This window comes from Amphibalanus amphitrite, unplaced genomic scaffold (assembly GCF_019059575.1).
Source record: "Amphibalanus amphitrite isolate SeventyFive unplaced genomic scaffold, NRLGWU_Aamphi_draft 000000F_arrow, whole genome shotgun sequence".
NCBI lineage: Eukaryota > Metazoa > Arthropoda > Thecostraca > Balanomorpha > Balanidae > Amphibalanus > Amphibalanus amphitrite.
Window position 1 is genome coordinate 1,273,883 of NW_024881498.1, and position 22,982 is coordinate 1,296,864.

The window sequence follows — 22,982 nt, forward strand, 5'->3', positions numbered from 1 at the left end:
GTGTAAAGAACAATATCATCTGCATATAATTTTATCTGACAATTAATCATATCCGGAAGATCGTTAATATATAAAAGAAATAATATTGGACCCAATACACTCCCTTGTGGGACACCGGACGTAACTCTAATCACATCAGAATAACAATTATTAACCAGAACTCTCTGCGTTCTATTATATAAGAAGGCTTCAATCCAGCCAAGAACGTTATCATCTAAATTATACATTTTTAGTTTAGTTAAGAGATGTTTATGTGGAACCCTATCAAACGCCTTACTGAAGTCAATGAATGCCAAATCAACACTCTTTTTCTTGTCAATGGATGACATAATATCCTGATAAAGCAGTAACAGTTGTGACTCACAAGAAAGATGTCTTCTGAATCCATGCTGACTATCAGAGAATAGGTCAAAATCATCTAGGTGCATCACAATATGGGAAACTAAAATACGCTCCATCATTTTACAACACATACATGTGAGCGAAATTATGCCTTGGGCAAGTAATATTTATCTGAAAGAACTGAAATATTCAAAAGCCAAACACTATGAAATACATGAATCGGAACGAAAAAGTAACCCAAAAATCCAGCCTAATCACCGGCTCCTAAAACTGCAACACAATCAGCACTTTTCCCCGCAACTCGTTGTCCAGACGTAAATATGCGTGGTTTCTGGACCTCGCCGCAAAACTTGGCTATCTCAACTCAAACCTAATGTAAAGGTGGGATAGTCGCTTTAAGGTGTTTCACTTGATTTACGAATAAGCTAATCAGAGACACTTGTTATTGTATGAGCTGAGTCATATTTGAGAGCAAATACCTATATTTGCTGCCAAATTCCCCCCACATTGACATGAAGTAAAGCCTTCATTACGTCACAGATCCGATCTAAATGACGTCACGATGAAATATAAAAGTCGCAATATATCAAAAAGTATACAATGAAAACGCGTAAAAACTTGCAGAATTCCTCACAATATCATGAGTAACGTTTCCGAATCCTAAATGGTACTTTTTTGAAGGTGGGATAGTCCCTTTAAAGAGAGGGGGTGCAAATGAAAAATTCATACTAGCCATTGCGGCAGGGGCGGCCTGTGACGCGGTTTGGAAAACGAGCAACTGGCGAACGGTCAATGCGAGTACGCCTAGACATGGTCCGATATCTCACAAATACAAATTCGGTGTGACCGGCACCCGATGCGGACGGGAGCGGCTATCTAACGTAAGCCTGCGCACAACGTGGGACATGCATATTTTGATAGTCTCATAACATGAATGGCATTCATGATAACTAGGCCCCACGTCAGAGATCAGAACAATAAGAGCAAAACAGAGATGACAACAAAACACACTCTCGTATCAACAGCAACGATGACCTTAATGACATTAACATCAAACATGGCAACGCAACGAATAGTTTTCTAGATCAACTTTGTACGGATACGGACCAAAAGCTAAATGGTATGACAGTTTTGAGTTCTTTACCGCTGCCACCACTGAAGACCTCCTCGAGGTAGGTACTTATATGTAGACGGGCCCAGCCCCCTCCAAAGTCATATGGCAGCATGGGCGTGACTTTTCCTACTAGCCCATAGGGTTGCGTGTTAAAGGGACTATCCCACCTTTAACATGGGGTTTGAGTTGAGATAGCCAAGTTTGCGGCGAGGTTCAGAAACCACTATCTATCTAGGTTGCAACCCCCGCGGCCTCTTGGTGTTGAAGAAATTCGTTCCCTTCATTTTAAAATGGGCCTTGTGCAAGGCCCTATCTTCAACATGGAGCGACCGTTAGTGTGACGTCACCTCGTTTAGTCATTCTGATGTAAATGGGTTTGTTCGTTGAAAAATCGCTTAAAACTTGGTCTGAACTTTGTTGTGGTGCCTGCAGAGTAAAAAGAATCAGCTTTATGACAGTAATGTGGCCTGGGGAAGGAGGTAATTTTGGGCTGTGACGTCACATATTTGAAAGTTTGTGTTTGGAATATGGGAAGCCTAAGATGTTTAATGAAAAATAAATGCCAGAACCGTGTTCCTGGTCACCCAATCTATAAATTCGGGCTCAATTTAACTGGTTCTAACAACATTTTAGAAGGTGGGATAGTTCCTTTAAAATGAGACTTTTCGCGCTCGGTTTTCAAGGTCTCGTAGTGTGGGCAGCCACATATAAGGTATGTTAAAAGATAGCTACAACATTTTTATTTCCATTTTTGGGACGAAAAGTTCAAGCCCATCCAACTGTTTTCGAGATATTCGTCCATATATGACCCCATGTTTTTGACACATCCGAAGGTCGTGTGTTCGAATCTCGGACAGACCAAAACTTTAATCGTAAATGTGCGGCAAATCATGGCTGCAATGCAAAGTAGGGGTAAGCGCGCTGGTGATGGAGAGTGGTAAGCTGGCATACTTGACCTTTGGTTCAAGCCGGATTTTGCGGCACCAACCTCATTTTCAGGTCAGGTCAGGTCACTGACCTATGTTAACCATAAGTTAACCTCATAAGTTAACCTCTGCACGGTCTCGAAGACGTCGCAACATCGTAACTCCATCAATGCAAGGAGATCTATCACAGAACTTACAGAACTGATCAAACTCCCTAATTTTCAAAAGTTATTAGCTTCGGATTTCCCCTAAGGGTCACGTAAGGTCAGGTCGGTCAGGTGATCTGACCATTACCTTTAAGCCAAAGGGGGAATAAAAAGTTGTTTTGGCGCTGACAGTGATCTTAGACGGAAAAGACACAAATGGAGTCAGAAAGACCTGCCGAATTGAATCATGTGCAACTTGATCTTATCATGAGTTCATGACCTGACCTGACCTTGGAACATCCTAAATTGACCTCACCCATACAAAAAGCGTATCATTCGACGTGGCTGAGCATGACGAACACGATGGTGTCAAAATTGCAGCTCTGATGCTATGTTGGACGACCACCAACCAATCCAGCTACTGGTATGCTAATGCTTTTATTATCTATCGACGATGAACACTGAACATTCTCATATATGTAAACATCCCACTTTGGGTTACAGAGTAAGTGGTTCCCAATCGTAAAAATTACATGTTCCACACATCACATTACCGCTCGTTCCAATGCAAATTAACTTTGGCTCTTTACAAATAAACTTTGGCATTGAAAGATGTCACGTTGTTACACTAAAGTTACATTGATCACAAGATACAGCTCATCCTCAACATATAAGACGGAGAACACTGTGGTAACCCTCTCAAAAAAGTTTCGGCCATGGTAGGCAGTGAGGCATAGCTGCGAGCAGAAACTTCCATCTGGGAACACATCAAGATAAAATTACATGCATCACACTTGCAATAAAAACAAATTTAGGTGCTACTTATTAGTGACGTCAATTACGGAAAATCGGAATACCGATACCAAACCAAATACCAACCAAAAGCACGGGAAAACACCGAAACCAAACCAACTTGGGAAAATGAGGGAAACACCAACTTTTTACCGATTTCTTAGCTTCTTATACATTAGTGAGGGTTTATGATACCAACCAAATGCCAACACATTACGATTGAAATCAGGGGCCCGGGAACGATTTTCGAGTTGGGGGGGGGGAGCCTAAAATACCTGACATGATGCATATGAAGCAGTGGCGTAGTTAGAGGTCTAAGGGGACACGTACCCCCCCCCCCCCTCCCCAGTCCCCACCCCCACCCATCGGGTTCAAAGAGACCCTCGGGTCCGAGAGGCCCTGCGGCGCCATTTGACCGCGCGCTGAGGGTTAACAACGATGGCCATATTTCGACTCAGAAGGGCCCCATATGTCTCGTTACAGCACCTCATGGGCCCTAAATAACCACACTAAGATCTCCACAAGGGCCCCACGCCGGCTTCTGAGGGAATCTTGCATATTTTAAGGGCCCCTCGGTGGTCTCCAAAGGCATGTTACTGGGCTCTGAGAGTTCTTACCGGACTATGAGGGGCCAGTTCTAGGGGCATTCCCCGCCCGTGATGGTCACACACTTATTTTTCCGAGGGTCCCATAACGGCAACTAGGGGGGCCCTCATCGGCGACTATGAGGGCCCACACCAGTGTCTCTGAGCGTTTCACACCCCCAACTCTGAGTGCCTATTAAAGCCCTATACCTATCGGCGGCTCTGACTTCTGAGGACCCAACTGTCAACACCTGCGCATCTAAAGGCCACCCACTGGAAACTTTTGAGGGCCCACACCGGTGACTCTGAGCCCTGAGGGCCCCACCGGCGTCTGACAGTAGCCGGTCTCTAAGGACCCCACAAGACTTCTTCTGCCGGCCTAAGGGCCCGTGCCGGTCACTGAGAACCCCCTGTTGGCTTGTAGAGGGTTCGCGTCAGCAGCTCTAAAGACCCCACACCCGTCTGTAACGGCTCCACACCAGCGTCTATATGAGGGCCCAGAGCAACGCCTGTAAGGACCCTCGCCGGCGCCTCTGAGAGAATCACACTAGCACCTCTGAGCGCCCGAACCGGCATCTGCACAGTGGCGGCGGAAGGTAATTTTGGATGGGGGTGCAAAGTTTTCTCAAGGGGCCCCTCTGGAAGTTTTGGGCCCCCCTTCATTTTTTTTTTGAGTGATTATTATTGATTTATGAAAAACGAAGATTTTGGAAAACTATGCCCATACACACAAGTTCTGTAAAAGGTTTGAAATTGCAGTGTACATACCTATCTCAAATAATGAAAGCATAAAGAAGCGAATGCAGGCAGCTAGTTTTTTATCGGCTAATCTTTTAGTCTAGCCACCACCCGCAGCGTCTCAAACCACTTTTCTGGATGCGCAGTGGACCATTGAGGGCCCTACGAGACCGTTCCAAGAAGACCGTGTTTAGAAGCCCCTTGGAAACCGACCACATAGAGACTCCTCCAGAGACCTACATGACTCCCCAGTCCCCAGACTGAATGAGCCCTCCGATCAGGGTCGGTCCCTTGAAAGTTGCTGAAAGGTTTCGGAAGGCAGTATAGGCTCGAAAGTCTTTTTAGGCCTCTCAGAAACCGGCATCGGACCCCAAAAAAGCCTGTATGGAGAGGCCCTCCAAAGCCGGGATGAAGGCCACAGGAGCCAATGTTTAGCCTAAGGAGCCGGTATGGAGGACTGAATAGAGGAAAGGGGTCTCAGTGGGGCCTTCAGGGGCAAGCGTTTGAGCCCCAAAAGTATGTGCGGGATCTTAGAGGCAGGTAGACCCCTGGGATATGCACGGGGTCCCAGGAGCTCGCGTGTGAGCCCAAATATTCAGCTGGCGGCTACTAGAACAGGGATGGGGATTCTTAGGACTTAGAAGCCGCTTAGTCCCACATTTCATGGGTCATGAGTCCCAAGAGTCTATGTAGGGGCCATAAAAGCCGATGTAGAGCCCATGGCCCCATAAGTTCCGACATTGAGACTCAGAGGCCAGCGACGGGGCACCAAGAGCAGATAAAGTGCCGCAACAAGCCGGCATGGGGCCTAAGAATCAGTGTGGAATTCCAGGAGCCTGCGTGAGCTCTCGGAGACCTTCGTATTTCGTAAGGTCCACAAAGGTCGTTGGGTCCTCTGAAGCTGAACTCTGCGGGCCCTCAGAGGCCAGCATGTCTCTTGGCACCTGCCTGCGCTGAGGTGAGACCCTCCGAGGCCGTCGTAGGGTTCTTCAGAGGCCAGCGTTGGCCCTTGAAGCCTTCGTTAGGCCCTAGAAGCCGTCAAGAGGGCCCTCAGAGGTCAGCATGGCCCCTGGAGCCTGCCTGCGTCGAGGCCCTCAGAGGCCGTCGTGGAACCCTCAGACGCCAGCGTGGGCCTTTGGAGCTTGCGTTGGGTCTTAGAGACCATTGTGAGGGCCCAGAGAGGTCGTCGTCAGGGCCTTCAGCCCCTCAGGGACCATCCTTGGGTCCTCAGAAGTTGTTGTGAGGGCCCTTCGAGAGGATCATCAGAGGTCGTCATGATGGTCCTTGGCAATAGTGAGGGTCTTCATGGGCCCCCAGATACCTTTGCAGGGCTCTCAGAGGCCTTGGTAAGACCACTAGAGGCCATCGTTAGGGCCCTCCATAGACCGTTGCAGGGCCCTCAGATGCCAGCGTAGCCCCTGCAGCCTGGTTGTGTTGGGGCCCTCAGAGGCCATCGCTGGGCCGTCTGAAGCCAAATGGGCCCTCAGACTTGAGTTGGGTCTAGGGCCGTCACGAGGGCCCTCAGAGGCCAGCGGGGCCCCTGGAGTCCTGTGGGACCCTCAGCGGTTGTCATGAGGGCCCTTAGTGGTCGTTATAGGGCCCCAGGGGACAGAGGTCGTCGTGAGAGCCCTCAGAGATCGTAAGGGCCCTCAGAGGCCGTCATAGGGCCCTCAGAGGCCAGTGTGGCCTCAGGAGTCTCCTTGAGGCCCTAGAGTCTCTGTGGGACCCTCAGCGGTCGTCATGAGGGCCCTTAGTGGCCGTTGTAGGGCCCCAGGGGACAGAGGTCGTCGTGGGAGCCCTCAGAGATCGTCATAAAAGGGCCCTCTGAGGCCGTCGTGGGGGTCCTCAGATGCCGCATGGAGCACCAAACGCGGCTCGGAACACTTCTAGTCGGTGTGGGGGCCCCAAAGACTAGCATTGGGCGCTCCTGACCATAACTGGACATCCCGGATGATTCCACATCAGTGTTCGTTTCTCGATCACTGGTTTTCAGGAGAAAATGTATTGGATTGTGCGACGGGCCCCTTGTACGGATTTTGGGGGTGCAAAAAGATATGTTTGCACCCCCATGTTTTTCGATGGGGGTGCAGCTGCACCCCCTGCACCCCCTATTCCGCCGCCACTGCATCTGCATGGCGGCCCTATACCGGGGCCTCTAAAGGCCCCTTACCGGCGGCTATGAGGGCCCTATACGCCGGTGATTCTGAGGGTGCTACCGATAACCGAAGGCATCACACAAGCCCTTAGTGTCGCTTAGCTTTAATCCCATATGTATCGGCCTTCCGAGGGCTCCACGTCAGTGCACTCATTGCTCCACACCCCTCCCTCACACCCGAAACGGGTAAACTGTGTTATACCTATATTATAGCAACGATTTTACCACCGTTGTACGCTATGTATTTCTCGAAGTTGAATCAGCATGGTCTAGTATAAAATCTGGCCTGCCAAACTCATGGCCAAGGCCAGGCCCAAACCAAACCAATAGCAGATGTTGTGAAATCGATACTGTATCAGCAGAAACCATTCAGATGGCTAGGAAAATGCCGTGTGATGATGTTTAGATGTATAAAGAAAATAAAAAGGAAAGAAGTCCGGAAAAGGGAGAAAAGATCCTTTCACGCTGCCTCAATGTTGAGGGGGCGCCGCCCCCTCGGCTCTCAAGTTGGGGGGGGGGGGGGCAAGCGCCCCCGCTTCCCCCCCCCCTTGTTCCCGGGTCTATGATTGAAATACCAAATACCAAGTTGGTATCGGTTTGGTATCGGTATACCAAAAAGTTGGTATCCGATTGACATCTCTACTACTTATGTTTCAAAACTCAGGATGAAAGAATGTGTACCTATCTGAAAACATGACAAGCATTATCAGAGGAGTAATGCATGGTTAATTAAGTAACCTGTTTATCTTGGGTATAGTTGAATGTTAAGGGGATCTTAGAATCTATAAGGTCGAGAGATGTTACCTTCATAAGGGTTTCCCTTTGAGGTCACACATTTTTGATGTTTTACGGAAATGAACCCTGGGTGGGTGGTGCCAGGTGCACGCCTTGAAAGCCGCAAGTTCACACAAGCTGGCGCCTATGTTGAAAGCTCAGCTTCCTTCCTGTTCTATTTAAACAGCTGATGGCACCTTTGGTTAGCTTTGTTTGAGGAAGCATTCACTCGAGGTTCGAGGTGCAGGTCTTATCCTGAAAAAGGATCAGAGGTATTTAGCTAGGGAAGTAATGAATGAAACTGATTCAGGCTGCTCTGAGGATGATTGACCACAAAGACATGGCTTTTGTGAAAGCCCTGAAATAACTTTTAAACTGGTATGTGAGTTAAGTGGAATATCAAGAACGGCAAGAGAACTAAAAATTGACCTAAAAATTATCTTCCATGTTTATTTTCACTCAACTAAAATTTACATTATTTCACTTAATTTAAAATTACAAGATGTTGCACGATTATCACTAACAAGTGCCAACAAATGCTACTTTTTACATACCTACTGTCCACTTTCACCCAGATATAGAATGCATGTGTTTTGATTTCATTATCGATAATTACACAAAGTATGATGTTACACGTTGATGGTATTCATCTGGGACAGTTATTGTTGACAGATATTGTTAAGTTTGTTCAAAAGACCAGCTTTATTTCTTAGTAATGATAGCTTTTGGAAGACTTCAGTCTTCCTTTGTCAGCCTATCAGAGCTCTAAAAAATGCATACAAACGACCAAAATAGAAAGGAAAATACACAAATATTGTTCGGAAGCTACCATTGCAAGTAGAGCAAGATAAAGCTGGCGTAAACAATCCTTGCAATACAATTATACTAACCGTGCTCAAGTTAAATCGAAATATGTCTTAAGGTATCAACTTTGATACAATTCACTAAATTCTTTTTTAGCACATTGTTACGAGCGAGCGAGCGCAGCGAGCGAAGCGAGTCTTTTCAATATAACGGAAAAATCTCAGTATGAGCGGCCCGGCCTGGCCCGGCCCGGCCTGTAACGCTTTTGAGAGGCTTATATCTCAGCAACCGCTGGACCGATTGGCCTGCGGTCTTTTTTTGCTGGGTAGCCCCATCCCTTCTGCCCCGTAATTGACTACTTTTGATACATCTCAGTGACCGTCGTGGCACGTGCCACGTGAAAAGTCAAGGGTGCTCAAGCAGTTTTGCAAAAGCAATGATTTTGAGAGGCCCATATCTCAGCAGCGGCTTGAACGATTGTCTCAGGGTTGCCAGATCCAGAATGGTCCTTATCGCCAAATTCGCCCCTCGAATTTCGCCAAAATTCGCCAAATAGGATGCACTGTATAAGCATACGTAGCAGCGCAAGTTGGCGTTCGTGTAACCGTGTTCACGGTTCGTTTCCAAGTTCACGATTTACCTATCTCGTTTCTCATATTCATCTACATAACAGCGTACCTTAACCAGCGCCAAATATTGGCAGAGGTGGAGATCTCGGGGGGGGGGGGTCGGGGGGTCAGGACCCCCCCTGTAAACGAATAACTGCTATGTAAGTCAATGGTACTGCATCCAGCCCGCCTCCATCTGCCCGGCCTGGACCCCCCCCCCTGACATTTTGACAGATCTGCAGCCCTGAGCAAAGGTCGTGCGAGATGTGGTTCAGAATATTTTCATCAGGAACATTTTATATTTGAGTGCCTAATATAAAACGCTGGAAGGTTAAATTAATCAGATTACGAAATATTTCGTAACGATGTTTTTTGCTTTGTTTTGTTTATTTTTTAAAGTAATATTCGGTGATTTGGAGGCGAACTCTGGAAATTCGCCAATATTTGACGTTTTATCGCCTATCGCCAAACGCCGTGCTTCTATCGCCAATGACTTCCAAAATTCGCCAAATTGGCGACATATCGCCAAGTCTGGCAACCCTGGATTGTCTTGCGGTAATTTTTATAGGGTAGCTGCATCCCTTCTACCAAAGGTCGGATACACTTGATCCATGTGAGTGACCCCCACTGCACGTGCAAAATACAGGGTGTCCCAGAAGTCTTGAAGCTTTTTTATTTTTGTCGTGTGACTTTGCTATGCCATCGATTAAGGCGAATCATGCCTCAAACGAAAGAGAATGAACAGAAATTTTGTATTTTCATGCGTAGAGCACCTCTTTAGTCAGGTGGCCCCCGTTGTGAGGCGCACAAGATTGAGCACGAGAGATCACGTTCTTCGCTGCCGCCAAGATCTCGCGGTTTGCGAAACACCGGTGTCGCCATGCCCGTTTCCTGTCAGCTTCAGAGTCTTATTCCCTGAAGCGAGCGACATAATATTAGCGACATGTATTTGCGACGGGTTGATAGCCCCAAAATAATGCGACGAAGCAAAGGATTACAACTTAGCGCTTGCTTAGCGCGCTCAAGCAGCTGAGCCTTATTTTCGTAATGGATGCGTGCAAACATGTCAGGAGACTTTCTGATCAGTACCTAAATCATTATGTTGCTAATGTTTTCTCGGAGATCCAATACTCTGTTTCCTGGCTCGCTTCATGAAATAAGGCTCTGAAGCTGACCAGAAACGGGCATGGCGACACCGGTGTTTCGCAAACCGGGAGATCTTGGCGGCAGCGAAGAACGTGATCTCTCGTGCTCAATCTTGTGCGACTCACAACGGGGCCACCTGACTGAAATGGTGCTCTACGCATGAAAATACAAAACTTCAGTTCATTCTCTTTCGTTTGAAGCGTCATTTGCCTTAATCAGTGGCATAGCAAGGTCACACGACAAAAATAAAAAAGCTTCAAGACTTCTGGGACACCCTGTATAAAAAGAAGAGGTGCCAAATTTGTTCCCATTTCAGTAACTCGGTAATTACTGGGGCGATTTCGCTGAAACTTGACATACAGGTAGGCACCCACCACCACCAGGCAATGAATTCACATGTGTTGCGGTTGGGGTGCTACTGCACGTGCGCACGTGCAGGGGGCGTTTCCAGATCTCGAGAACGGCTGGGCCGATTGCGCTCAAATTTGGTACACGGTTGGGGACCGGTTAGTAGGGTGCCGTGCAAGTCATTTTGGACCCCTTTGCACGTGCGCACGTGCAGAATGCCGCTTCCAGATCTCAGGAACGTCTGGGCCGATTGCGTTCAAATTTGGCACACCGCTAGCGACCGGTTAGAAGGGTGCTTTGCACAAGCCCGTTGGAAGTACCCTCTCGCCCTTCCGCACGTGCAGGGCTCACTATCTCGCTCGCTCGTTCTTCGCCCAAAAGGCGTTTTACTGGTTAAAGGGACACTCCCACCTTAACATTAGTTTTGAGTTGAGATAGCCAAATTGGTGGCCATGGCCTGCAAATACCGGTTTGGGCACTCACAACATCGAAAAATGCTTTAATTCGAAGATATGGAATTTCAAACTTGCAGTTTTTGGATTCTAAGGGGCTAATGCATTGGAATGCCCCCTTAGAATTTGTGACGTCAGCGGAGATCTACCAATTTCTAAATCTTAGACTAAAACCATCGTTAACACGTGGTGGTATACGCTGCTTTGCGCGCAACGTCTGCCGCACTTTAAGGCTGCCAAATTATTGCTTCCAAATAAAGTCGCTAGTAACAGGGGAGATCCCAAAAAGTAAACAAAAGTAAAAGCCTAATATCTTGAAAACCAGTGAATATTTTTCGGTGAAATTTGGTAGATATTCGTTTTCGCTCTTTCTGAACCAAGGGACATCACTTTCATGCCAATTCATTAACTTTTTTGAAGGTGGGAGGGTCCCTTTAAGTAACAGTGAAAGAATGAGAAAGCATGAGGCTGGCCCATCACCGGTCACCCAAATCAAAATTCAAGCTCAGCATTTTGCAAATTTGCAGACAACTGCCCAGAAAGCCCTTTCAGACTTTTCCAGGCATGATGAAGAGCGGATTTTTATGCATATGATAGTTATTGATACTTAGTCAGCACAATTCTAAAGTCTTGAAATGAAGAGAGAACACCAATGAACCCCGCGCGAAACCACAGGCCGCATTGTGTATAAATATTACGCGCAATGTATCGAAACGCGAGCGCCAGCTGCGCCGCGCTTGAGCGCAGCCATATCCTGGGATATTTTTCGGTACCTATATAGTTGTAACCTCTCAGTTCTAGCTGTTTTTCTAGATGATATAGTATGATTCTAGTATATACTAGGAAAAACTTTGGAATACCCGACTCTTAAGTGCCCTGGGCCTCGTTTCATAAAGCTCTGCCGTAACTTACGCCTTTCCGTAATCCACACCCTTTCAAACTACGGAGCGCAAATGAAGCCGTTTCACAAAGCCACAACTGGAATTGTTTACACCTCCGTAACTAAGCACATTTGCGTAGTTACCGTAATTTATCAAGCATCCTACAAATTACAATTTCATGTCAACACTTATTTTTTACGAGAAATTATAAAACAGTTATGTTGAATTTAAATCTTAAAAATTATTTATGAAAAAAAAACAAAATTGATATTGATGACCATCCTTTATTAAATCAATATATTAAAAACAGCCGAAAGCCACTTAAGCAGAAGTGCGTAACTACGAAAGTGGCGCGGCGCGGCGAATAAACAAAATTCCGATAGTGGCCACAAAAAGCGACTGGTACAGAAGATTTGCAGCTTCTTTTTCTCATTTTGGCTGTTCTTTCTTCCTCACCGGGCTCAATATTATAAAATATATTAAAAATTAGCTTCGAATCTTCACATTAATTCAAATTCACCAAACATTTTTGTGCGTAGTTTACACCACTGATATCAAGAACTTGATAAAATATTTGGCGTTAATTACGTCGTTTTATGAAACCCAAATAGCATCAATTGGTCCGGAATCGATAATTTGCCGTAAATGAAGCTCCGTAATTTCGATGGCGTGAATTACTCCCGTCTCCGGCTTTATGAAACCGAATTGGCATCAAATACGCCAAATCTGGCATAATTGACGGAACGCCGTAAGTAATTTCTTTTATGAAACGAGGCCCTGGACGGGCCGAGTGTCGTATTTCATTGTGCTGACTGTTCATGAGTTAAGCTTTGAGAGAGTGTTGAACGTGCCAGAAGCACATGAGATAAAACGCTACCGTTCTTCATCTCAGGTGAGTTTATGCAGCGTCACCAATACGGCAGTTAGCACAATTCGGGTGTCTATGGTGCAAGACATTATGCGGTAACGACATTCATAGATCATACGTGTTTCTAAAATCTCTAGAAAACGTTATCAATCAATTCATGGTTTATCATGTCCTGATCCAGTCCAGTCTGACTATCATCATTCTCGCAACTAAATAATTGGCCTAGATTATAACCGCGCGCAATATTGGTAAGTGCCTCACCTTTCCATAATAATGCTTCGCCAGCAGGGTGAATATATATATGTTACAGGGAGTATGCGATTTCAGTTTGTTTGCAACCACCCTAGGGTGGTTGTAACCTCCCTGAACGATCAGTTTGTTTGCAACGACCCTAGGGACGTTACAAAATAACTGCTCGTTCCGGGACGTTGTAACGAAACTAGGGTCGTTGCAACCTCCCTAGTTAGTATGCAACGAACCTAGGGTTGTTGCAAAATAACTAGGGAGTTTACGGAAAGCCAGTCAGATTATGTTAGTATGAGCTGTTATATTAGTGCGTGGAAGCCCCATGCCAACTTCCCACTTTGCAAAAAATTGATGGGCACTTCTTATGTATTATTGCACTGCTTGCTATGGTGACACCTACTGTTGCATTTAACATTCGACCGCACACACACTTCCCTTTACACAGCTTCGAGCACATACATTTTAAAAATCCCTGCCCTTTTCCGCCGGACTGCATCCGGGCCGCTTCCCGGACAGTGGTGTCCCGCTGGGGAACTTCATCCGACGACAGGTGCTTTTCCCGGCAGGGCTCCATTTGGTTTCTGGTGTACAGACCCAGCCGTCCATGGCGGCAGCCCAGAATGAAGCCGTCATCAGTTACCTTGAAAAAAGGCGTTGTTTCTGAGTCACCGACAGCAACATTCACCAGAACGATGTAAAGGAAAGCTGATTGAATGCTCGGAAAACATCCATCAATTGGCAAATATGCATTATTGATTGCTCCAAAGTGTATCAGGTCCCGCCTGCAAGTTGTTTCCTTGCGATCGTGCAAATCTGTTGGTGTAATTTCTGTTCAATTAACCGTTAAGGTCAGCATAACCATAGAGCACATCGATATTGTACAACAAAAGCTACAATAAATGTCTACCTCAAGAACCACGCAGATGAGGTTTCGATGCTCGATACGAGAACGGTCGACATCGGGGATGCCCACGGTCACGTTGTCGCCGACGTTGATGGCCGTGGAGCTTGAGCGCGCCCTCTTTACCATGCATTCGGCCTGCTTTCTCTGCTGCTGCTGGGCAAGTCGTCTCTCGGCGACCAACCGCGGCTCGGGTCGGGCCTCTTGGCACGGACACCGATCGCCGTCGCGAACCTGCCGGTGGCATTCCACGCAGATGACCGTTTCACTCGTTGATGGAAGGCTCAGAGCCGTGCTGAGTGCTTCTTCCGTGTGGAGCACAGACGAAACCGCTGCTGGAATAGTTGTCCTTGTGAGGCCCAACTTCGGTTCGGTACCAAACATGGCCATGTATGGTGATCGGCCGATGCCAGCATTAACCTGTCAACACAAGATATGCCCACCTGACAATGGCTTCCATTGAATGACAGAAAGCAAGACACGCTTAGAAATGAATTTGTTCCTTTTATTGCTAGCCTTCCATATTTTGGTAAATTAATATACAGAGCTTATGTGAATTATTTTCTTGAACTTCTATGTTCTTTGTAGGTATGCCAAGCATGAAGTCACAATTCAAATCTGCCAAATTTCAGCTCTCTATCTCCAGCGGTGTTCCGAGCTATCACGAAAAAAACCTATGGGAGGGGGAGGGGGCAGCACCTGCCCCCTCGACTGGCGAGGGTTAATCAGAAATTTGTCAATAATCATTAGCCTCGCGGGCCCGGGGGGGGGGGCGATTTTCGCTCCCCCCTGGCGAATATTTGCGATAGCTCCCAAACGCTTAGGGATAGGAAAACGAAACTTTCCGTACCTTTTCTCCCATCAATTTGACATCGTCTGAAGTTAAAAAATTGGACCTAGCCCCCTTGATGACGTCATAGGGTCGATGACCCCTGCACGGCAAACTTCGGCGTCACAGACGCGAAATTCAAATAGCTGCTAAAAGTAGAGTTTTAGAGATAAAAATAACGAGCACGGTTGTGTAGCGGTTGACCTAGAGAAAAATAGACAAAATAGTTTTGGTGACCTGAGGTCACCAAAACAAAACTGAGACCTGAGGTCAGGTCAACGATCCCGAGCTGTGGTTTTAGTTTTTCGCAAAAACTTCGACAAAAATGGTCTTAAAGCTACGGCAGTGGTACCAACGCATTCGCCTTGACGAGCCGCGTCGTACGATACATATTTTGCTTGGAAAGGTCAATTTTTATGTTGACCTTATGTGACCTCGAATGGACTTTGGTTGACCTTGACACGTGAAAGGTCTCTAAAGATGGATTAGTACCCGCTGATCACGAATCTGGCATTTATTTTCCTCTAAGCCTTCATTTATAGCCTCCGGATGGCAAAACTGCCTTGTTTATTATTGCTAACTTGAATCAGTGAAATAACCTTCAGCAAGAATGCTCTTATGTGACCTTGACATTTGAGCAGCCTTGTATCGTAAGATGAACCACAAATAGGGACGTGATAAGTCTCAAAACATTTCAAAATATCTTGGAAGTTAGCACGCGAGATGTACGAAAAAGTGCAATGTTCGAGGTCAACCTTGAGCATGACCTTGACCTTGATCTTTAATTTTGAGCACATTTTCGGAATCTTCAGATTCTCGCCTTTTGTTTGACACCCAATTTTGCCCTTCTTTTTAATCCTGCCGTCCTCTAGAACGCTTACTTTGAGATCACTACACATGTGCCAGTTTTTGCCTTTGACCTTGACCTCTGACCTTGAAAATTGACTTGAGGTCAAAAATTTTAGGTGCTTCAGAATCGTCTTGTAAGGACCTTTCGTTTGGTATCGCTTTTGTTTCCATAGCTCCCTTATTTACAAAGGTTTAGACAGAGGGGGGGGGGGGCGAAAAACGCCACCCCCCGTTCTGCGGTGGTTGGGATCAGAGCATTTGTTGGGATTAGGTACTCCTGGGCCCGGCCGGGTAAAAAAAAATCGGCTTGTCCTGCTTTTTTTTTAATTGCAGCGAATGAAGCAAAGATGAATAGGCATGCTTTTTCCATTCCTTAACACTTTACCTGGCTGTTGATTTGCCATTGGACGAATCGTAGACCCTCAGACCAGGTTTTTGTTCCGTTTTCTCTCATCCACGCCGACAGTTTTTCTTGTACGGTCCTATTAGCTCTTCCGACTGAGCCCTGCGAAGTGAGATAAGGCTGGAATGAATTTGCTCATACATTTCCTTTCTCAACGTTCCGGGAGCAAGGAGGATATGAAACATAGTGATGTCAATTTCATAAAATCGGAATGAGTTCTATATGTATCGGAGTGAGTTCTATATGATGGCGAGAAGATGCACAGGAAGCACAGTAAAAAAAGAAAACTACAAACCTGCGATTGCGAATGACGCGGCTTCCCGTGGACGATTTTGAGTTGCGGCCACATAGCGACACACTCCTTAATCACGCTGCTGGTAAACTCCCTTCCGTTGTCGCTCTGAGAAGTGGACGGGTCCACGACAACGTTAGTAGTTGATTATAAGAGAAAGTTTATTGCGAATGTTTAAGCGTAACAGGAATCCCTCTTTGGTCGAAGGTAAGGTACATAAATCATTACCACAGTCATTGTTGCACTAGACTAAATTTACTTTACCTACAAATCAGTCGGCGATCATATAACACAGTTTTGCATAAAAGCGTCTATCGAATGTTAAGGTGGGTCGCAGAGAGAACGGTTTATAAAGCTGTAATTGTCTGAACGTTTTTACGTGGACTTAACAGAACACTTACTCGTGATTTACTTGGCTATCCTTTTAGCATGCGAGCTAAATGGCTCTAAAGTGGAAACACTTAAACTCTTAAAATACGCACACGACATACCTGTAATATTGCCGGCGCTCCAAAGGTACAAAAAATTTCCATTAATTGGTACGCCACTTCTTCTGCTCTTTTAGATTTAAGTGCACGGAGTGTAACAAATTTTGTCAAGTGGTCTTGATACGTCATGATGTAAGCATATGGCCCATCTCTCTCACTCTCAAATGATATTAAATCAACCTGAGCTCTGGAGTTCATGTCGTCAGAAAGTATCGGCTTCGATACGACGCTTTTTCGAGGACGTTTTCTTGATTCCAGGACAAAAAGTCAAAAGACAAAATGTCAAAAGACAAAAAGTCAAATGCAAAAAGTCAAAATGGATAAAAGTCAAATGGAAAAAAGTCAAATGGATAAAAGTCAAAACGGATAAAAGTCAAAAGGAAAAAAGTCAAATGGATAAAAGTCAAAACGGATAAAAGTCAAAAGACAAAAAGTCAAATGGCAAAAAGTCAAAACGTCCAAAAGTCAAAAATGCAAAAAGTCAAATGGCAAAAAGTCAAAATGGCGAAAAGTCAAAAACGCAAAAAGTCAAAAGCAAAAAGTCAAATGGCGAAAAGTCAAAATGGCAAAAAGTGAAAAACGCAAAAAGTCAAAAGCAAAAAGTCAAATGGCAAAAAGTCAAAATGGCGAAAAGTCAAAAACGAAAAAAAGTCAAAAGCAAAAAAGTCAAATGGCAAAAAGTCAAAATGGCGAAAAGTCAAAAACGCAAAAAGTCAAAAGCAGAAAGTCAAATGGCAAAAAGTCAAAAAACGCGAAAAGTCAAAAGACAAAAAGTGAAAAAACGGCAAAAAAGTCAAAATGATAAAAATCAAATGGAAAAAGTCAAATAAGAAAAAGTCAAAAGTAAAAAGTCATATAGGTATCTAAAAAAACATAAAGCTCAGGCTACACTATCAGCGTTTTTTCGGTTTCCGCGTGATTTCGGTTTCCGCGTTTTTACGGTTTCTGCGTTTTTTCGTTCCGGGCGGCCGCCGCGTGGACGGTGTTGTTTATTAGCATAGTGATGGATAAGTGATCAAATTGATTAATTATTCATGTTAAAAATTGTCGTGTTTTAACAAAATTATAATTAAATAATTGTTTAAAGGATTTTACAACTAGCAAGAATATATTTTCGATCATAATCATTTGTCAGCTTAATTACAATTATCATATTTGAAGTAGAATGATGACTTTTGAAACACATCTTGTCTTCTTTAATCATGAGTTACACCATTTTCATTATTTACATTTGAAACTGTTCCATCGTCACAATATTAATAGCAACAATCACTTCTAATCATTCATCACTAAAACGAAATCCCGCAGAAACCGAAAAAAGTTCACATCTCTGAACTTTTTTTCGGTTCCGACTCGTCGGTTTTTCCGGGTTTTCGGTCCACGGGACGCCAGACTGGCAGTGTAGCTTGCGCAATGCATTCGCTATGAGGCGAACTTGACGAAGCGAACCGAAATCCCGCAGAAACCGAAAAAACGTCGGAATTCATGCTAGTGTAGCTTAGGCTTAAGACACCGCTCGCTCGTAATTAACCCTATGGCGTTGCATGGAAAGAAATGAGTTCAAACTGCCTCGAGCCCGGCTCCAACATTGAGAAAGTTCCAGCGCCAGTGCTCCCACATGTAATAATAACCTGTGAATCATTTTCATTTCATTACTTAATGGATTCGTTCATTAAAATATGTTCATTTCTTTTAACCAAATTTCTATAAACCCAGCGCGTTGGATGCTGGACCAGTCAGCGATGACCGTACAGAGACTAGAGAGCGTGAGTGGACGGAGGGGACCGCGTCCAGTCTATCGGGCACGTTTAAACTTTCAGATAAAACTTTGCCATAGCACTGGAATTGCACGATGGGGCAGTGGTGACCCGGGAACGTTTGAAAAGCTGATGGGGTAGGTTGAAAGTTGAGGGGACAAAAATTGCAACTCAAAATTTTGAAATTATCTCGTCTTTTGTATTTTTTACTTTAAGTCCATTGACGTCATTTAAGCGTTAATCACATGGTATTTTTTTTTATTTTGAGGTTTTGGCTTTTCACCAGGGCCTCCTCTCAGGGGCGACACTTTCCAAAAAATTTTGGTAGGGCTCTAATGTAAATTTTTGCCAATTCAAAGCGATTCTTTCCACGCAACGCCATAGGCATAATGCTAAATTTCCAAAATTATTGGTAGGGCTCGGGCCCTACCATGCCTATACAAAACGACACCCATGCGGCTCCTCTAACATGTTAACTGCGGGAGCTGCAGCCCCGCAGTCATCCTCCAAACTGGTCACTGAGGGGTACCTTAGTCATTTTTTAGTCTTAGACGTTTTTGGTAGGGGTTACCTTAGTCATTGCCCGTGATCGGGCCCCCCAGTCAAAACTGCTTAGAGGAGGCACTGCTTTTCACTCGCTCCCATGGGGGAGGGGCTGCCGCCGCCCGGTGCTCCGCGCACCACGGACGCCACGCGAGCGCTGCTGGCGCGGCGGCGCGCACTGCTCGGCCCGCGCGCCGAGTATACGGTGGTGAACCGGCAGTGTCGAGCGGCCATCAGACGTGACCACGCGGCATACTATGCTGACCAGCTGCGTGAGGCAGGACCGGCGAGGATGTGGACAGTGCTGCGGCCGGTGATCGGGGCGGGGAAGAGTGCCACTGCTGCTGCGCCAGCGTGCACGCCGGAAGCGCTCAACGCGTATTATGTGAGCGTGGGCCCCACCACCGCAGCCAGCGTCCCTGCCCCGCTGCTGCGGACCCCGGTACCTGTCAGAATCCCTCGCGTACACACATGTTCCTTACAACTTCAGTGGGTAGGGTACGTTGCGCTGTATAATATTTTTCAAAAGATGAAAAGATCGATGCTTCGACTTTTATCCTTTTGACTTTTTATTTCAGACTTTGACTTCGACTTTTCTATTTTATACTTTTTTCATTTTTTGACTTTTTGTCTTTTGACTTTTACCCGTTTTGACTTTTTGTCTTTTGACTTTTTTCCATTTGACTTTTTTGTCTTTTGACTTTTACACGTTTTGACTTTTTGTCTTTTGACTTTTTTCCGTTTTGACTTTTATCCTTTTGACTTTTTGCATTTTTGACTTTTTGTCTTTTGACTTTTTTCCGTTTTGACTTTTATCCTTTTGACTTTTTGCATTTTTGACTTTTTGTCTTTTGACTTTTACACGTTTTGACTTTTTGCTTTTGACTTTTTGCATTTTTGACTTTTTGTCATTTGACTTTTTGCGTTTTTGACTTTTGCGCATTTTGACTTTTTGCTTTTGACTTTTTGTCTTTTGACTTTTATCCGTTTTGACTTTTATCTTTTTGACTTTTATCCCGTTTGACTTTTTGCATTTGACTTTTTGTCTTTTGACTATTTTTCTTTTGACTTTATTCTTTTTGACTTTTTGTCCGGTTACCCGTTTTCTTTTCTCCTCGCATGTGCTGCAGGTCCCAAGGTACATTGCAACAACTTGCTGACTAATGTTATAAAACATTTTGGCCAGCTCCGCCTGCATCTTGTCTCGCCCGCTGTGTCCACTTTCCACATGCACCGCCTGAATCTTATCGAAAAGTTCTGAGCTTTTTACGACCTCCAACTCCGTTCCTTTTCTTAGCAGCTTCTTGACAATACCGTAGTCCGCAACAGAAAATGTTGTCAGCCATCTTCTCTGCTTTGATGTCGCTACATCTCCCTGTTGATGCGTTGTTAAAAACTGCACGATTTCATCGTGCTCGTCGTCTGTGACGATGCGGGTGTTCTTACCGCTTTGGCTTGATACCCACTCTTGAAAGCGTGCTTCAAACAGTTCTCGCGACATCGTTAGCTCACAATCAGGCCTAAACCGCCAAATACAGAACCGGGGCGAACGCACAGCGCTGCACGAAGCCTCGCCCACTGGCCGGCTGACCCGACCCATTGGCCGACCTCCAGATCGCGCCGCAGGCAACGGGCAATGCTTTTGCGATGGATCCTCAGGCCTCAGCCATGAGGATGAAAACACAAAAAAAATTATAAGAGTTACAGATATAAGACAAATTCATTCCACAAATTAAAAAAATAGCTCCGACCCCACAGAACTTTTAACATTTTTTTCTTCATAAGCGAAGCAAAATATCTGTACCTTCCTAAATAGCTTATAAATCAGATCTTACGAAAAGGCCGCGGTAGAATAGTTTCAGCTGCTAGCGTTTTGTCCGTGTCACTGGCGCCATCTAAGTGGAATACTGCGCCCTCTGCCCATGCCCCCGCGAGCTGACAAGTTAACTGTGAAACAATTATCATTGACGATTTGAGGACAAGTACGCATCGCTTAATTAAGCATGTATAACAAAAGTCAAGTACGTACGCAATTGTTGGTAAGTACAAAATACCTTGGCGATAAAGCACGTGCACTGACGGATCAAGAAAGGCGGTCTTGGACGCTGGGAGGAGGTATAGAAAATTCTCGAAATTCCAAAAACTCATCGGATCATCCTTCCGGCTCTGTAATGGTCTCGTTAGACCGAAAGAGAAAAACTCAACAAAACAAATAAACAAAGCAAAACCAAACCTTACCTAGCCCATGCGCCACTCTCTGCTTCGCTTGGGTGTGGCGTGTAAGCCTCTGTTGATGTGTTCCGTTTTTTCTTCAGTGATTGAAATGAAATTTGTTTTGTATAGCTTATTTGCGAATCCAAGTCACGAATTCTTAAACTCCCTAGTTATTTTGCAACAACCCTAGGTTCGTTGCATACTAACTAGGGAGGTTGCAACGACCCTAGTTTCGTTACAACGTCCCGGAACGAGCAGTTAGCTCAGTTAGCTCAGAGCAGTTAGCCCAGTTCAGCTGAGCGCGCCGCCTCGTGCGGTCGCGAGCGCTGCTCGCTCCTCCCCCGTGTACCCAGCCGGCCTAATCCAGCGAGTGCTTGCGTGAGTGCGAGAGATATTGCGAGCGAGTGTGTGCGCTACAACCCACTGGATTTTACCCACCCGGATTTCACGATTCCACGGTGACTATTGTGACGCTGAGGATCACTGGTGTGGTGGTGGGCGAGTGGCAGTCTCCAGCCATGCATCGAGACCTGGCCCGCTACCTTACCCTGCTGGCCGTCGTCCGAGTGCTGGTGGTTCTCTGCACCCCGCGGCTGGTGATGAGCCACACTCCCCGGACTGCCACCCAGCACGACCACAGCGACAGCAATGTGCACCGTCTGCATCAGCCTCACAGCGCCCTGCTGCGTGACGTCGCCACCCGGCAGCCAGCGCGTCCGCGTGGCGCTCCCAGGCCGCCCGGCCGCGCGGCGCCGGCCCTGACCTCTGACCGGTCGGCGCCCGAGGCTGCGACCTATCAACCTCCCGCGGCCGCCGACCGAGCTGGGCCGCGGCGGCAGCTGGGCAGAGGGAGGAGGAGACCACAGCGGCGTGGCGCGCGCGGACAGAGGGGACGCGGCCGCGGCGGGCGGGGCGCAGCGCCCGGCTGCCTGCACATTGGAGCTCTAAATATCCAGAGCCTGAAGCCGAAGCTTTTGGAGTTGTCGGACGAGCTGCGGCGACGCGACTTCGACGTCATGCTCTTGTCTGAGACGTGGTTACGGCCCGCCACCCCCAGTCGTCTCGTTGTGCTCCCCGGTTACGACATCAGCCGGGTGGACCGGCCCGACGGGCGCGGATACGGCGGCGTAGCCATACTGACGAGAGCCGGCATCACGACATCCGCCCTGAAAATCACCGGCTCCGGGGACCCCGCCAGCAAGCTGGAGTCGCACTGGGCGCTGCTCAAGCTAGATCGGGGACGACAGCTCGTCATCGGCTCGTTGTACCGGCCACCCCGGTACACAGTAGCTGCCCTGCAGTGCGATTTTGCCGATTTGGAGGCCCAGCTGCAGCGCGTGCTGGTGGACTTCCCCGGGGTTCCACTTGTGATTTGTGGTGATCTGAACTGTGACTGGTATAAGGACCACTGTGACCCCTCGCGTCGGCGGCTGGCGGAGTTTTTAACTGACCACTCACTTTATCAGCTTGTAACATCACCCACGTTCTCTTCCGGATCCCTCTTAGACATCTGCATGGTTAATAATCGTGACATTGTACGGAGTTTAAACGTCTTGAACTGTGATTTTAGCCCGCATAGTTTCATCAGTGTCCTCATCGATGTCCCAAAGCCGCGCGTGAAACCCATCGTTATTACATCTCGGAGTTTTAAGCATCTGGATGTAGCCGCTTTTAACCGTGATCTGTGCTCTGTAGATTGGGGGGCTGTGTTCGCGGCGCCGACGGTGGGTGAGCAGTGGGACGCCTTTACGACTCGCTTTTTACCGATTATTGACGTACACG

The 22,982-nt window shown here is 46.5% G+C and overlaps 1 protein-coding gene across 1 annotated transcript in view; it reads right to left on the bottom strand.

Annotated features, from left to right (window-relative positions):
- LOC122378789 (spidroin-2-like) overlaps positions 1-16,303 on the bottom strand; it is a 42,548-nt gene extending 26,245 nt beyond the window's left edge. The window contains exons 1-4 of the mRNA XM_043360320.1: positions 16,202-16,303; positions 15,889-16,008; positions 13,832-14,059; positions 13,345-13,564 (exon numbers count right to left, since the gene is read on the bottom strand). Coding sequence (XP_043216255.1) covers positions 13,345-13,564; positions 13,832-14,059; positions 15,889-16,008; positions 16,202-16,255 — 622 coding nt within the window. The 5' untranslated portion in view covers positions 16,256-16,303. The remainder of the gene's footprint in view (positions 1-13,344; positions 13,565-13,831; positions 14,060-15,888; positions 16,009-16,201) is intronic.
- Positions 16,304-22,982: the final 6,679 nt, after the last annotated feature.